Source organism: Ascaphus truei, chromosome 10, assembly GCF_040206685.1.
Source record: "Ascaphus truei isolate aAscTru1 chromosome 10, aAscTru1.hap1, whole genome shotgun sequence".
Classification (NCBI taxonomy): domain Eukaryota; kingdom Metazoa; phylum Chordata; class Amphibia; order Anura; family Ascaphidae; genus Ascaphus; species Ascaphus truei.
In genome coordinates, this window is record NC_134492.1 from 60,386,790 (window position 1) to 60,404,294 (window position 17,505).

Genomic DNA, 17,505 nt, shown 5'->3' on the forward strand with positions numbered 1-17,505 from the left:
GGAGGGGGGGGGCAAGGGGTGGAGGAGGGGGGGGGGCAAGGGGTGGAGGAGGGGGGGGGCAAGGGGTGGAGGAGGGGTGGAGGAGGGGGGGGGCAAGGGGTGGAGGAGGGGGGGGCAAGGGGTGGAGGAGGGGGGGGGCAAGGGGTGGAGGAGGGGGGGGGCAAGGGGTGGAGGAGGGGGGGGGCAAGGGGTGGAGGAGGGGGGGGGCAAGGGGTGGAGGAGGGGGGGGGCAAGGGGTGGAGGAGGGGGGGGGCAAGGGGTGGAGGAGGGGGGGGGCAAGGGGTGGAGGAGGGAGGGGGGGGGGCAAGGGGTGGAGGAGGGAGGGGGGGGGCAAGGGGTGGAGGAGGGAGGGGGGGGGGCAAGGGGTGGAGGAGGGGGGGGGGGCAAGGGGTGGAGGAGGGGGGGGGGGGCAAGGGGTGGAGGAGGGGGGGGGGGCAAGGGGTGGAGGAGGGGGGGGGGCAAGGGGGTGGAGGAGGGGGGGGGGCAAGGGGGGGGGGGGGGCAAGGGGTGGGGGGGGGGCAAGGGGTGGAGGAGGGGGGGGGGGCGAGGGGGGGGGGGGGCAAGGGGTGGAGGAGGGGGGGGGGGCAAGGGGTGGAGGAGGGGGGGGGGGGCAAGGGGTGGAGGAGGGGGGGGGGGCAAGGGGAGGAGGGGGGGGGGCAAGGGGAGGAGGGGGGGGGGCAAGGGGTGGAGGAGGGGGGGGGGGGCAAGGGGTGGAGGAGGGGGGGGGGGCAAGGGGTGGAGGAGGGGGGGGGGGCAAGGGGTGGAGGAGGGGGGGGGGGGCAAGGGGTGGAGGAGGGGGGGGGGGCAAGGGGTGGAGGAGGGGGGGGGGGGCAAGGGGAGGAGGGGGGGGGGGCAAGGGGTGGAGGAGGGGGGGGGGGCAAGGGGTGGAGGAGGGGGGGGGGCAAGGGGTGGAGGAGGGGGGGGGGGGGGCAAGGGGTGGAGGAGGGGGGGGGGGGGGGGAAGTGTGGGAGGGGGTGGGAGGGGAAAGGGGAAAAAGAGGTGGAGGGGGGGTGGAAAGGGGAGCGGAGGGGGATTGAAGGGGAGCGGAGGGGGGGGGGAAGGGGAGCGGAGGGGGGGGGAAGGGGAGAAGTGGTGGGAAGGGGGAGGAGGGGGGAGGTGGTGGAAAGGGGGAGAAGGGGGAGGTGGTGGGAAGGGGGGAGGTGGTGGGAAGGAGGAGGAGGGGGAAGGTGGGGGGGAGGCGGTGGGAAGGGGGGGTGGAGGGGAGGTGAAGGGGAGGTGAAGGGGGGGGGGTGGAGGGGAGGTGAAGGGGGGGGGGGTGGAGGGGGGGTGGAGGGGAGGTGAAGGGGGGGGGGGTGGAGGGGAGGTGAAGGGGGGGTGGAAGGGAGGTGAAGGGGGGGGGTGGAAGGGAGGTGAAGGGGGGGGGGGTGGAAGGGAGGTGAAGGGGGGGGGTGGAGGGGAGGTGGAGGGGGGTGGAAGGGAGAAGTGGAGTGAGGGGAGGTGAAAGGGGGGGAGGTGATGGGTGGGTGGGTGAGGGGAGGTGAAGGCCGCTCACTCACCCGTCCGGCAGGTCCCACGTGGATCTGAGGCGGGAGGCAGCGTGTTGTGGCCGCTCCTCCGCTGTGTCCCGGGCGCCGCCATCTTGGGCACTCGGCGCCGCGAGGCAGCCTGCCTGGCCATTGGCTGTTCCCCCGCCGGGGAGGGGGGGGCATGTATATGTGTGGGGGGGGGAGAGGTGGGAGATATAGAGGGGGGGTCTCGCACGGCCGCTGACACTGGGTGGGGGGGGGGGGGCGCTGAAGGGGTAATAATAGCGTGTGTGTCCCGCTGACTGTAGCGGCGCCGGGGGAGGGGGGGGGTCGGGGTGAAAGCGCGGGAGACACGGGGAGAGGAGGAGGTGCGCGCGGGTGCTGCTAACACTGTGAGCCCCGCTAATGTATGTAACAGTGTGTGTGTGTGTGTCCGTGTGTGTGTGTGTGTCCCTGTGTGTGTGTGTGTGTCCCTGTGTGTGTGTGTCCCTGTGTTCCCTGTGACCAATGAGATTTCCCCTAGGGACACCGGACATGCAGGCAGGCAAACATACAGTGCTTTCACTAATATAGTATAAGATCCGGGATGTTAAAATGGAGCTCTCTCCGAAGCCCAGTGCAGCCCAAAGGTTTCCATGGTAACCTCGGAAACTAGAGATTAAAAAAAAAGCATGATTTTGAATTTCTAGCATTCAACACTGCAAGGGTTAGACACTCCTGATTTGGAACTCTAAATGATATGCTCAAAATACTAACATTACACGAGTTTCACTCCGGCTGTGGGAGGGGATCGCTGCTTTAAGCGAGGCTGTTAAATGAACTACTTTATTGCGAGCTCCAGCCCCCGTGAATGCAAGAGCATGATCCTTGGTTATTTCCCGTATCCTGGGTGTGAATGGTCTGTTTTTAGCCGACAGGGGAATGCCAAATAACTTTGGAAGCGTGACTAGCTCAGCCCTTGTGTCTGGGCAGTTTATTGATAGGCGTGGCTGAAAGACTCATTCCTCTGGGTGCAGATAAAGGACTTGTTTTAGCTCCAACATCAAACACCTTGATTCTGTAAGTTCCCATCCAGGAGAGTCAGTGTTATTTTTGATATTCTGATTTGTGTTTACGAAGGCAGAGAGAAAGGTAAAACTTAATGACCAACCTCATGGTTTTTATGTTCATGATAATCACCTTCAGCCCGTGTCTCCCCACTGCTGGATGAAGCCTCCCCAATGATCTCCCAGGTGCTGCGGTTACAGCCTCTTCTCCACGTCGCTACCACACATTGTCTCATCCCATCCTCCCATCTTACATTTGGTGCCTCGGTCTTTTAAACACTCTTGGAATCCAGTCGAGTTCCATCTTTGTCCAACGATGGTCATTTCTTCATGTAATGTGTCCGGCCCACCGCCATTTTAATTTCTCCCCCATGTGATGTCACAGACTTCTTTGGTTTGGAACCCATTCATTCTTGTTCCTGTCTCTTTGGGTAATACCCAGCATGCATCTCTCCATACTTATCTACGTTATCTGAAGCTTCTAAATTATCTTCACATTTGGGGTCCAAGTGTCACATCCGTACGTGAGCGGGCAGGATACACGGGTCCAACACTCTCCTGCCGAGGTGCAGGGGAAGGTTCCCTTGTAAAATTGTCTTGTTTCTTCCAAATGTGCTGTATCCGATTTATACACTGCGTATACCAGCTATCTGCTTCACACTCTTTCAGATGGACCTTTTATATGTATGTACTGTATAATGTTATTTAAATTGCGTAAATGTTGTACACACAACTTTATAATTTTACGGTAGAAGAAGAGCAAAGTACAAACCGTGAGGGTAAGGGCAGCTAGTCAATGAGAACATCAGGCAGAGGGCGGGCCTGTCCCACAGAGCGTGCAATCTAATGCTTATATTGGGAATCTTGCAGACACCGTAGGGGTAAAAGTGGTTTTATGAGTTTGGGGCATCTGGAGTCAGCAGGGTGGGCGATCAAGAGAGGTCTCGCTGGGGCCGGTATGGTTGACCCGTGCCTATAAATGAATTTCCCTGGCTATAAAGTGTTGGTATCTTGGAAAGTTAGTAGTACATTGCTGGAGTATCTATACTGCGAAACCTTCCCCTGCTCTGCATATTTCCCACTGCTTCACATTTGGACGGTTTTATACATATATTTCTCGTGTGAAAACGCAGCGTTTATTGATGAAGTATAAAAGTTTCCTGAAAACCTGACCTGATTGGGGGGCTTGAGGACTGGAGTTGAGCACCCCTGCCATAGCCCTCGGATACATCGCAATGCCGTGATTGTGGCGTCACGCGCCTCTGCGTACTCCACAGGAGCACCCAAATGCGATTTACTCCCCCTCAGCTGGAAAACTGTCAACACCTACCAACAGGTCTGGTTTTGGATATCACAGCTTCAGCACAGGTGGCTCAATCGAGGCTGTCTAGCCACCTGTGCTGAAGCTGGGATAGCCTGAAAACCTGACCTGTTGGTGGCCCTTGAGAACTTGAGTTGCCCCCTCACTGTCGTAGCCACTACGTCACAAGGCCGCCGACGTGCCAGACCCCACGGTGCGGAGGTTAAATCATGGGGCACTGAAAGGGTTCTTAAACTGGCGAGGGAGGTGTTATAATGCTGAGTGCTCTCACTATTTGGAGAGTCCACATCTGCATTTCTCCCGACATTTAAAAGAGCAAGTCATGCGCTTATTTCTTAATATACTGTAGGGTTGAAGCAGGGGGTCTCCGGAGCTGAACCCCGTTAATTTCAGCCCCGGGGACCCCCTGCTCCCCGAGATACAGATCTCTATAGCAGGTACCGGTATCTCAGCAAAGTTTAAAGCTCCCCTGTCACGCCAGCCAATAGGCAGTCACACCTGATGATGTCACGGCTTCCTATTGGCCCGCAGGGCGCTTTGAAACTCCGCCATTACTTGATCCCTGCTAGCAGAGTGGAGCGGCTACCGGCGCTCCCTACGGAGGGGTCTCTGAAAGCAGGGGGTCCCCGGAGCTTAAATGACTGGGGTCCAGCTGCAGAGACCCCCTGCTTGTATTTCCGCTTTAAGGCCCCGTGTAAGTGGCGTGTGGCTGATCCCTGAGAAACGCGGTTACACGCCGCCGCCGAGATCCTGTTTCAGGCTGGGAGCTGCGTGGGGCTGCACGAGATGCGACTCACCGCGTGTTTCTTTTCTCAATGAAACACTTGGATTTTACTGTAGAGCGGCAGTACCCACAGTGCACATTTCCACCCCCCCTGCCCTTGTCTGATTTTTACCTGCGTGGGAAGTAGGGTGGGCGCCCTTTCACCTCTGCGGACCCCGCTTCCTGAGATACTTACCGTTGTAGGTAGGAATCTCGCGCCAGACAGTAGCAAGCCGCGACGCCATACGTGTCGGCACATGTTGGCGCGCGTGACGCGGAGGGTTTGAATACACGGAAGTACTGGCGCTCCCATTCCCGGTACGTATCTGGCAAACTGGTGGGAGGGGGTCCCCTGAGTTGAAATAAGGGGGGCTGATGTACCGTTCAGTGATGAGAGGGAACGTATAGGCAGTTTCAGAAAGGTGACACTAGTGTGACACACCTAAGTAGCACTTTGAACCTCTAAACCACAATCCGCTAGGAATGTTGTGTTGTCTTTGCGCTGCCAGGGCTTCCCTAGCCCGTAACACATCACATCAACTCTATAGTTGCTAGGTGGTGTGAGTACGTAAATCACAGGTGTACACAGAAGGGACAATTGTCCCTAAAGGTCACGCAGCCCAGGAACGCTGCACAGAGGCTCGGAGAGCTGGGAAACCCCGGCATATACTGTATTATACCTCTTGTGGTCCTATTAAAGTTGCAATCCGTGTCAGTTTGCAAAAAAATCCAGAAATGTACGTTTTGTTATGTCAAAAGGTTACTGTAAATGTGACACAATGTGAGGCAAAATGGGTCTGTTTCTGGTTTCATGGGGGCGCTTGTTAATGAAGTGTTTACGCAATGTTTAGCCCATTCTGTCCTTATCAGAGAGCCAATAAAGATAAGAAGGGAGGAGAGGGGGGGGGGGGCTTTGCCTGCGCAATCTCCTGCCCGGCATATAGGGATAGCAGGGAGAAGGAGCCAGAGGAAATAAACCCCCTCCCAAGTCTCAGCTCACCAGGTTTATACAGTGGGCTTAAAATGATTTAAAAATACTTCTAAGTGTCAATCACCCAGATAAAACTCCTTTAAACACGCTCCTAGGAGAAAGTGCACTTTTAAAAGGTTACACTATAAAAGAAGAGGGGGGTGTGAGAGAGAAAAGAGGGTGAGGGGGAAAGGAGGGAGAGGGATTTGTGAGAAAGGAGGGGGGGATGTGAGGGGGGGGGGGATGAGGGGGGGGGGGATGTGAGGGAGAGGGGGGGAGGTGAGGGAGAGGGGGGGAGGTGAGGGAGAGGGGGGGAGGGGAGAGGGAAAGGTGTGAAAGGGGAGAGGGGGATGTGAGAGGGGGGGATGTGAGGGAAAGGAGTGAAAGGGATGAGGGAGTTGTGTGAGAGAAAGGAGGGAGAGGGAATGTGAACCCGGACCCGCTGAAACAGAACAGCATTAGAAAGCGCGGGGAAATGATCATTCTTTGCAGAAGTCCTGCCAGGCGGGATATTAAAGGCGCTATCGGGGGGGTATAAATAGCTGTGTGCAGGGGTGCGGCGAATCCTTCCGTGTCTTGTAGTGCTGTGCAAGTGATGTCCCGGGAGGGGGAAAACTTGGCAATACCGTAGATCAGGGGAGGCCAACTCCACTCCAAGGGCCACCAACATATCAGGTATTGGGGATATCACTGCTTCAGCACAGGTGGCTCAATCAGAGGCTCAGTCGTTGACTGACGGCCAATTCCAGTCTTCAAAGGTTACCACCAGATCAGGTGTTAAGGAGATCCCTGCTTCAGCACTTCAGTCTTTGACTGAGCCACTGATCGAGCCACCTGTGCTGAAGCAGGGGTATCCTGCAAACCTGACCTGTTGGTGACCCTTGGAGTGGAGCTGGCCACCCCTGCTGTAGATGCATCAGTAATAAAGAGGCGGTGGGCAATTCCTGCTAACGGTACAGAGGTGCAGGTCCGCACAGCGAGCGAGCGCCGGGCTCTGGTTGGGTGGCAGACAAATCGCTTTTGCACGTTTCTCAAGCGACAACTCAGATGCGGGGGGAGGTTGGGGGGGGGGGGGGGGTAATATTTCGGTGTTGCACGCTGCCTCCTAGTCAAGCGACTCAGAAGAGGGGCAAGGTACAAGCGGTCCTCGCTTTGCACCAATCGGACATATCTGCCACTTTATTATACCAATGGCAGTTTTCTGACGCTAAGACCCTTATCCGACGCCGATATCGGACATGACGCCATGGCTGTCGCATTACGACGCTTCACTGTACGACGCTGTTTTCAAGATCGCCTTGTCGGATAACTGAGCACGTCAATAAAAATGGCGCCCAGGGGGAGTAGTGGCTACGTCATGGGGTCTGGCGCTCCCAGGGGGAGTAGTGGCTACGTCATGGGGTCTGGCGCTCCCAGGGGGAGTAGTGGCTACGTCATGGGGTTTGGCGCTCCCAGGGTGGAGTAGTGGCTACGTCATGGGGTCTGGCTCTCCCAGGGGGAGTAGTGGCTACGTCATGGGGTCTGGCTCTCCCAGGGTGGAGTAGTGGCTACGTCATGGGGTCTGGCTCTCCCGGGGGGAGTAGTGGCTACGTCATGGGGTCTGGCTCTCCCAGGGTGGATTAGTGGCTACGTCATGGGGTCTGCCGCTCCTGGGGGGAGTAGTGGCTACGTCACGGGGTCTGGCGCTCCCAGGGGGAGTAGTGGCTACGTCACGGGGTCTGGCGTTCCCAGGGGGAGTAGTGGCTACGTCACGGGGGCTGGCGTTCCCAGGGGTGTGTAGTGGCTACATCATGGAGTCTGGCGTTCCCAGGGGGAGTAGTGGCTACGTCATGGAGTCTGGCGCTCCCAGGGGGAGTAGTGGCTACCACACAAAGCTTTTCTTACCATGACAATGTGACAAGTAATTAAAAATATATTTTTGAATTCTTTTTTTATTTACATTTAAAAGGTGTAAATCAGCGGCATGTGACCTATTAAAAATGTCTTTAGTTCAACTTTGTGCTCCCTTTAATTTACAGTAACGCAGGTAGAAGGTAAGAGGACTTAAATCCATTCCAAACTACTTTATAACTGATCACTGCAGCCTAGTAATCTTCACTGCTTAACAAGTGTGTTGGGCGCTCCAACCTTACTCTGTATGTGTATATATATATCTTTATTTATATAGCGCCATTAATGTACATAGCGCTTCACAGCAGTAAATAACAAATAATACAAATAACACAGACAAAAGTGACACTTGGGGAAAGGAGTCCCTGCCCCGAAGAGCTTACACTCTAATAATGTCAATATCTGGAGACATTTGTTCATTGCATTTTGTTTGGACTATAATGTGCCAGCATAAAACATATTGAAGTTACAGACGTGGGAAAGAATGAAACAGAATTTGTTATTGATTTTTCTTTATTTGTTTAGAAAATCAATTGTTTTATTGATTTGTCGAAAATGTATTCCGCTTCCAACATTAGTTCAGCAAAGAGATTATAGGAAGGTGCCAGCCTCCTCATGTTTTGCTGTGTGCTAATAATTATTATGCTCCCTGAAAACTCGCATTTTCAAGGCAGCCTATCTGGTATACCCCAACATCCCAAACTCCGCTAACACCCCCAAACCGTCACACCCCCAACATGTAATAGGACCAAACGCAACGATAACCCCCCAAACATCCACAAACATTAATCCACGCAAAAATGAATGGGACTGGCTGTGCAGCTGGACCATACTCCATCCTGATGTATACTCTGTCCTATACTGAACTTTACCTTTTCTTCCAACATTGCCCCGTATCCCCTATAGATTGCAAGCTCTCCGGATCAGGACCCTCATTGCCTCCTGTATCTGTTTGTCATACTGCTTGTGCAATATACATCACCCTGCACCCCCATTGGTTATCGCTTTACAAAGACACGATGATAACATGTTGTTAGGAGCAGTGCTATAACGTGATTCAAGCTGTCCCAAATGCACGAGCAAGTGGCCCAATGCGACCACACGCCCATCCTGGCTCCATCACGCCATCACTGCCTGGATACAGCGCCCCCTTTGCATGCGTCCACACACCCCATCCTGGCTCCATCACTGCCTGGATACAGCGCCCCCTTTGCATGCGTCCACACGCTCCATCACTGCCTGGATACAGCGCCCCCTTTGCATGCGTCCACACGCTCCATCACTGCCTGGATACAGCGCCCCCTTTGCATGCGTCCACACGCTCCATCTCTGACTGGATACAGCGCCCCCTTTGCATGCGTTCATATCTTATATTGTGTTGAACAAAATGTACGTCCACACTGACCTGAACAAGACGGTACAAGAGCTACCCATGGAAATGGGAAAGCGGGTCCTTGCCTCAGAGCTTACAATCTAAGCAATGTATTGGGAATGCCACAGATACGGTATCTCATGTGGGTATATCTGTGGGTGATCACACACAGCCAGCTGGTGTAGGAACAGTTTAGGAAGAGGAGAGCGTGCAGCATCTGATGTGTTTGGGATGAGATGCAGGCGTGGCTGTGTGGATAAGGTGGTCCCTAATATGTTTGGTATGAGATGCAGGTGTGGATAAGGTAGTCACTAATATGATTGGGATGAGATGCAGGTGTGGCTGCATGGATAAGGTGGTCACTGATGTTATTGGGGTGAGATGGCTGCGTGGATAAGGTGGTCACTGATGTGATTGGGGTGAGAAGCAGGCATGGCTGCGTGGATAAGGTGAGCACTGATGTGATTGGGGTGAGATGTGGGCGTGGATAAGGTGGTCACTCATGTTTGGGATTAGATGCAGTCGTGGCTGCGTGGATAAGGTGGTCACTGATATTTGGGATGAGATGTGGGCGTGGATAAGGTGGTCACTGAAGGCTCTTTCTTGTTATTTTTGCAGAGCTGAAGAGGTTTCTGTATAACTGATACAATGGAGGAGCAGTGCCAAGCGATACAGGGACCACCTGCCCCTCAGTTCCAGCCACAGGTACAGTATGAAGGTGTGTGTGTGCGCTCTCTCACGGAGGATGGTGTGTGTGTGTGTGTGTGTGTGTGTGTGTGTGTGTGTGTGTGTGTCGGACTTATGCAAAGAATTTAATGTGCCACAGAGAAATCCAACGTTCCAGCAGTACGCAGCTGCTTTAACCTTCACTGACATACCCTGGGATGTCTGGACCCAGCACCGGCAGATAAGTACGCCCCGTCCAGCACCATATTATTGTGTGCATGTACCCCTCTCTGTTACTGAGGTGTGTGTGCGCGTGCGTGCTCTCACGGAGGATGGGGAGAGGGGGGTGTGTGTCCTCACGGAGGGGGGTGTCTGTGTGTGTAAATGGAACGGAATTCCCACAAGAGATAATTGGCTTAATTATTCCCTCTCACTGATATTGGTCAGCTCAGTTACCACAATTAGCGCAGCGGGAACGTTCCCCACTAACGAGCGACAACAATAAAGCGTGCAAAGTATTACTCCCTCACCCTGCTAACGAGGCCGTCCCAATACTCTTCTCCCAATACTCTTCTCCCAATACTATCCAAAGTAATGGAAAAATGTGTTCACAATTAAGCGATTACTACACCAAGACAAATTTCCCTAGCCAATTCCAATCTGGGTTTCGTCCCAAACACTCCACCGTAACTACCCTGCTAAAAGTTTGCAATGAAATCCAGTGTGGAATGGAACGGGGACAACTCACTGGTGCAGTATTCCTAGATTTTGCAAAGGCTTTTGATACAGTTGATCATGTTATCCTGCTTAACAAACTCCAGAGCTCTGGAATAGGGAAACATGCTTTAAACTGGTTTCAGTCCTACCTATCAGGAAGATCCCAACATGTGTCCATCTCAGGCTCTAACTCCAACCCCCTGGATATCACCTGTGGGGTCCCGCAAGGCTCTGTTCTGGGGCCCCTACTCTTCTCAGTGTTCATTAATGATCTTCCCACAGCTTGTAAGGAAGCCTCAATACACATGTATGCAGATGACACAATCCTATATGCACACAGCCATAGCCTCTCTGACCTTCAACACATACTTCAGTCTGACTTTTTGAGACTCGAAAACTGGATTTCCCAAAACAAACTGTTTTTAAACACTGACAAGACTGTAACAATGGTATTTGGGACCAAGACTACATTTGTAAAGCTTCCAATGACTGAGCTCCTGATTAGAACCAACACTAATACCACACTAACCCCTGTCACTAGTTTTAAATACCTGGGCATATGGTTTGACTCCCACTTAACATTCGGGATGCACATTGATACCCTGACATCCAAGACCTACGCCAAACTAGGGGTACTTTACAGGAACAAATCCTCCCTAAGTCTCCTGGTCAGAAAGCGTATCTCACAGCAGATGCTAATGCCAATTATCGACTATGGAGACATAGTATATGGCTCGGCACCTCAAACCCACCTTAGCAAACTTGACACCCTCTGCAATTCAATTTGTCGTTTTGTTCTCCAATGCAACTATAACACACATCACTGCGAAATGCTCAAAGAACTAGATTGGTCATCACTCGAGTCTAGGCGCAAAGTTCATCTTTCCTGTCTTGCCTTCAAACACTTTCTGGACAAGCTACCCAGCTATCTGAACAAGCTCCTCACCCCTACCACATGCAGCACCTATCACCTGAGATCAGACTCCAAAAGACTGTTCATGGTCCCAAGGCTCAACAAAGTATCCGGCCGTTCCTCCTTCTCCTACCGTGCACCCCAAAACTGGAACAGTCTGCCGGAGACTCTCACATCCACCACCAGTTTAAGTTCTTTCAAATCTAAGGCTGTCTCACATTTTAATCTGGTCTGTAACTGTTACATACGCTCATAATATATATTATCTTTAACTGTGCATGCAATGTCTTGTATATAATGTATACCCTGTTCACTTATGTAACTATATATCTGTCATTATAACTCTGTGCCCAGAACATACATGAAAACAAGAGGTAACTCTCACTGTATTACTCCCTGGTAACACATTTGATAAATAAAAATAAATAAATAAATTGGGCCAGTGTGTGTGTGTGCGTGTGTGTGTGTGTGTGTGTGTATACACAGATGTAGACATACTAACTTTCCCATCACCATGGCATCCCCCGGTAGTTCGGATTAACTCTGCAGGGGTCCCACAGAACCCCCCTCTCCCTGCGGCTGTCTCCTTCCCTGGAGCTCGTGTTGAACACACATTGATGTCAGACAGAAGGGAGCGCCCCCAAGTCTCCAGCTGCCTGTCTGTGTTTACATAGAGACTATAAATTCTGATTTTAAAATATTTATAGTTGTCATATTTATGAAAAACTTAGGAAGATTTGACCCCTTAACCATGTCACTGCCATTAGTACACTTTGTCCCTAGGAGGGACTGACCCCTTAACCATGTCACTGCCATTAGTATACTTTGCCCCTAGGAGGGACTGACCCCTTAACCATGTCACTGCCATTAGTATACTTTGCCCCTAGGAGGGACTGACCCCTTAACCATGTCACTGCCATTAGTATGCTTTGCCCCTAGGAGGGACTGACCCCTTAACCATGTCACTGCCATTAGTACACTTTGCCCCTAGGAGGGACTGACCCCTTAACCATGTCACTGCCATTAGTACACTTTGCCCCTAGGAGGGACTGACCCCTTAACCATGTCACTGCCATTAGTACACTTTGCCCCTAGGAGAGACTGACCCCTTAACCACGTCACTGCCATTAGTACACTTTGCTCCTAGGGGGGACTGACCCCTTAACCATGTCACTGCCATTAGTACACTTTGCCCCTAGGAGGGACTGACCCCTTAACCACGTCACTGCCATTAGTACACTTTGCTCCTAGGGGGGACTGACCCCTTAACCATGTCACTGCCATTAGTACACTTTGCCCCTAGGAGGGACTGACCCCTTAACCATGTCACTGCCATTAGTACACTTTGCCCCTAGGAGGGACTGACCCCTTAACCATGTCACTGCCATTAGTACACTTTGCCCCTAGGAGAGACTGACCCCTTAACCACGTCACTGCCATTAGTACACTTTGCTCCTAGGAGGGACTGACCCCTTAACCATGTCACTGCCATTAGTACACTTTGCCCCTAGGAGGGACTGACCCCTTAACCACGTCACTGCCATTAGTACACTTTGCCCCTAGGAGGGACTGACCCCTTAACCATGTCACTGCCATTAGTACACTTTGCTCCTAGGGGGGACTGACCCCTTAACCATGTCACTGCCATTAGTACACTTTGCCCCTAGGAGGGACTGACCCCTTAACCATGTCACTGCCATTAGTACACTTTGCCCCTAGGAGGGACTGACCCCTTGACCATGTCACTGCCATTAGTACACTTTGCCCCTAGGAGAGACTGACCCCTTAACCACGTCACTGCCATTAGTACACTTTGCTCCTAGGAGAGACTGACCCCTTAACCATGTCACTGCCATTAGTACACTTTGCCCCTAGGAGGGACTGACCCCTTAACCACGTCACTGCCATTAGTACACTTTGCCCCTAGGAGGGACTGACCCCTTAACCATGTCACTGCCATTAGTACACTTTGCCCCTAGGAGAGACTGATCCCTTAACCATGTCACTGCCATTAGTACACTTTGCCCCTAGGAGAGACTGATCCCTTAACCATGTCACTGCCATTAGTACACTTTGCCCCTAGGAGAGACTGATCCCTTAACCATGTCACTGCCATTAGTACACTTTGCCCCTAGGAGGGACTGACCCCTTAACCATGTCACTGCCATTAGTACACTTTGCCCCTAGGAGAGACTGATCCCTTAACCATGTCACTGCCATTAGTACACTTTGCCCCTAGGAGGGACTGACCCCTTAACCATGTCACTGCCATTAGTACACTTTGCCCCTAGGAGGGACTGACCCCTTAACCATGTCACTGCCATTAGTACACTTTGCCCCTAGGAGGGACTGACCCCTTATACATGTCACTGCCATTAGTACACTTTGCTCCTAGGAGGGACTGACCCCTTAACCCTGTCACTGCCATTAGTACACTTTGCCCCTAGGAGAGACTGATCCCTTAACCATGTCACTGCCATTAGTACACTTTGCCCCTAGGAGGGACTGACCCCTTAACCATGTCACTGCCATTAGTACACTTTGCTCCTAGGAGGGACTGATCCCTTAAACATGTCACTGCCATTAGTACACTTTGCCCCTAGGTGGGACTGACCCCTTAAACATGTCACTGCCATTAGTACACTTTGCCCCTAGGAGGGACTGTCCCCTTAACCATGTCACTGCCATTAGTACACTTTGCCCCTAGGAGGGCCTGATCCCTTAACCCTGTCACTGCCATTAGTACACTGCCCCTAGGAGGGTGGGTTGGTACATTTCCCGCTCCGTGGTCCTGTCCTCATTGGGTGGGTTTAACCCTTTGCAAACGATGTGGTGCCGCACCCCTACAGAAACCCGAGCCGTGCAGCACCGCCCGCTCCGTTCTCGCCATCACATGAAGATGTGACGGTGCAGATGTGACAGGCTGTCAGTCAGCGACCTGGCGGCCCTTTGTCAGAAGGAGGCACGGGGGGCGCAGGCGTAGGGATCGGGCTGTGAAGTTCGCATACTCTGCCCACTGCTAACCAGATTACCTCTAATGAAGTGTCTCGTGCTCAGGGCTCATCAGTCTAATCAGGGGAGGCAGCGTCGCCCCGTTCCACAGCGCCTGACCCGCGGCCCTCTCCCGCCACTCTGTGCCCCCGTCTCGCAGGGAGGTGCCCGGCCCTAACCAAGCCCGACAGTGTGTGATCTGACATGCAAATATAGGTCATTGCATATGTAAATGTGTGATTACAGAGTGGCCTGCCAAGACGTGTTAGCAAGACTCCGGACTCAGCATGTGGCTGTCACTGTGTCTCAGCAACTCACGCCGATGTGTCATGTCAGAGCGCGCTGCAGGGGCGAGGGGCGGGGGGCTACATTAAATGTTCTGCTTTAATATATAAATCAATATATAATATATCTCAATATCGCAATCTATTTATATCTATATCTCGGTCTATATAGCTACTTCTCAATATATATGCGTGCACACACTATATACTGGGTTTATACATATACAGTATATGCTGAGATTTGTTAGTGTATGCTAAAACGGTGTGTTCATAGATAGTGTGTGTGTGTGTATGTATATATGTGTATATGTATATATGTGTATATGTACACACGCGCGCACACACACACGTTGTACAGGTAAAACTCATTCAGTCTATTTTGGGCAGAAACTCACTAAAAGCGCTATTCCTGCCTTGGAGTTTCTTGATGTTCCTATTGAGATCCCCATTAAGTGACGGTTTAGTCTCAGCTCAGAGGGAACAAAGCACACAGCTCAATAATTATCATTTTAAAATAATGTCAGAACATTTAATTGTCTTTTCTTCTGTACTCGAAGAATTTAGTTAATGAATTTTACCTCTACAACGACGGTATATACACGTGTATGTGTATATATAATATATGTATGTGTATATACAAAACAAATATATAATCACTGCGCTTCTCCATGTAAAGAGCATGCAGCTAGTGAAGGAAATGGCCATACAAATGTGCAAAACAGAAAGTGAATCCCTGCGCTTCTCCCTTTGGGATAGCAATCAATGGGGAATATAAATATATGTATGGTGTAAATACCTATAAGAAAAAAGGAGACTTTTGGTATACATCTTTTGATTAAATAATGCCAAGCCTGCTAACCACGTCAAGGTAAGTCTCTTTAGCAGGTCCCTACGCTAAATGCATACTAGTGTTATGTGAAATAAGCCCAGAAGGGGTTAAAATATCAAAGCATATGCTTGTATAACCTAGTGCAATTAAAAACTGGTATATACCAGTACAGATACTCACATGTAAGTGAAGTGAAATAAGGGGACCTTGCTAGGAGATTATATACCTAGAAGAGGAGGGGCTGCCTGCCACAAACTGCTCAATAAGCAGTTGCAGGTGATTGGCTAAATATATTCAATTACACCATACTGTAGTAGTGTTGCCTTCTAGGATATATATACGTATATGCACACACTTTTTTTTATTTCACACTTATGTTACTAGGAAGGTGTGTGTATTTATGAATGTATGTATGTTTATATAAGGGTACGTACGTATGTGTGTATATATAACCCAAAGACACATTCAATTGAAGCACGACTTGTAACTGACCTGACATATGAAAGTAACTTTATTAATTGTATTTAATCTTTTTGTCTGTCGTTGCTTCAGCCTAATTTGCATAAAACTCAGAAAAACTCTCAGAAGAAAAGTATCTTTATTTACAAGTATTTCAGGGCATGTGACTATAGGTTAAGAGTAGATACAAGCATGTTAGAGCATACAAACATGCATGTATACCTACATAGAAACATACAGGCATACATATATACATATCTGCATACCTACATATAAACATACATGCATAAATACATACATGCATGTCTGCATACATACATGTCTAAATACATACCTATATACATGCCTGCATACCTACATATAAACATATGTGCCTACATTCATGCATAAATACATACCTGCCTAGAAACCTACATGCCTGCATACCCGGTAATCTGACACCGCGTGGCTTCCCTCCGTGTAATTACAGAAGATGCTCCGGCCGGACATGGGATATAACACGCTGGCTAATTTCCAGATCGAGAAGAAGATTGGACGAGGCCAGTTCAGCGAGGTCTACCGAGCCACGTGTCTCCTGGATCGGGTGCACGTGGCACTGAAAAAAGTCCAGGTATGCGGAGGGTGGTGTGTGTGTCGGTCTGTGTGTCTGCGTGTGTCGGTCTGTCTGTCTGCGTGTGTCGGTCTGTCTGTCTGCGTGTGTCGGTCTGCCTGCGTGTGTCGGTCTGCCTGCCTGCGTGTGTCGGTCTGCCTGCCTGCGTGTGTCGGTCTGCCTGCCTGCGTGTGTCGGTCTGTCTGCCTGCGTGTGTCGGTCTGTCTGCCTGCGTGTGTCGGTCTGTCTGCCTGCGTGTGTCGGTCTGTCTGCCTGCGTGTGTCGGTCTGTCTGCCTGCGTGTGTCGGTCTGTCTGCCTGCGTGTGTCGGTCTGTCTGCCTGCGTGTGTCGGTCTGTCTGCCTGCGTGTGTCGGTCTGTCTGGGTGTGTCGGTGTCTGCCTGCGTGTGTCGGTGTCTGCCTGCGTGTGTCGGTGTCTGCCTGCGTGTGTCTGTCTGTCTGCGTGTGTCTGTCTGTCTGCGTGTGTCTGTCTGCGTGTGTCTGTCTGTCTGCGTGTGTCTCTGTCTGTCTGCGCGTGTGTCTGTCTGTCTGCGTGTGTCTCTGTCTGTCTGTCTGTCTGCGTGTATCTCTGTCTGTCTGCGTGTCTGTCTGTCTGTCTGCGTGTGTCTCTGTCTGTCTGCGCGTGTCTCTGTCTGTCTGCGCGTGTCTCTGTCTGTCTGCGCGTGTCTCTGTCTGTCTGCGTGTGTCTGTCTGTGTGTCTCTCTCTGTCTGTGTTTCACACACTTAGAGTGTAAGCTCTTCAGGACAGGGCCGCCTTTTCCTGGTGTTCCTTTTATGCCGGTAGCGCTAATTCCCATGCTATCTCCTGTTATTTGTGACACGCTTTGTACATTTAACGCCGCGCAAATAAAGATATCCATCTATATACCCCAAAGAGATCAGCAATGTCCAGGAAGACGAAACCCCGGCGCATACAACCGGGGGTTGCAGCAGGAGCGGAAATGTCTCCTCTTTGATAAAAGTAGTAGATGCAGGAAACTGGCTCCCCGCAGAAGCAGCAATGTCTGGGACAGAGAAGGGAATTGTACATGGGTGGGCAGAACAAAGGTTTTGGATGTAGTGTAGCCTGGGTGTTTGTATGGGAAACGGGCAGCCTGGGTGGGCCAAGAAGCCGTGACCGCCTGTCCGATTCCACGTTCCTGTGGTATAGTGACCCTTCCTGGATATAAAGACGCAGTCCCTTCAGGAT

The 17,505-nt window shown here is 51.6% G+C and overlaps 1 protein-coding gene across 6 annotated transcripts in view; it reads left to right on the top strand.

The window, feature by feature from the left end:
• NEK7 (NIMA related kinase 7) overlaps positions 1-17,505 on the top strand; it is a 96,121-nt gene that overhangs the window by 7,692 nt on the left and 70,924 nt on the right. For 5 of the 6 annotated variants that reach the window (XM_075617053.1, XM_075617058.1, XM_075617057.1 and 2 more), the window contains exons 2-3: positions 9,468-9,554; positions 16,178-16,318. In XM_075617053.1, coding sequence (XP_075473168.1) covers positions 9,498-9,554; positions 16,178-16,318 — 198 coding nt within the window. In that variant the 5' untranslated portion in view covers positions 9,468-9,497. Of the gene's footprint in view, positions 1-9,467; positions 9,568-16,177; positions 16,319-17,505 lie in introns of those variants that run through there. The other variant, XM_075617056.1, reaches the window with a different exon arrangement.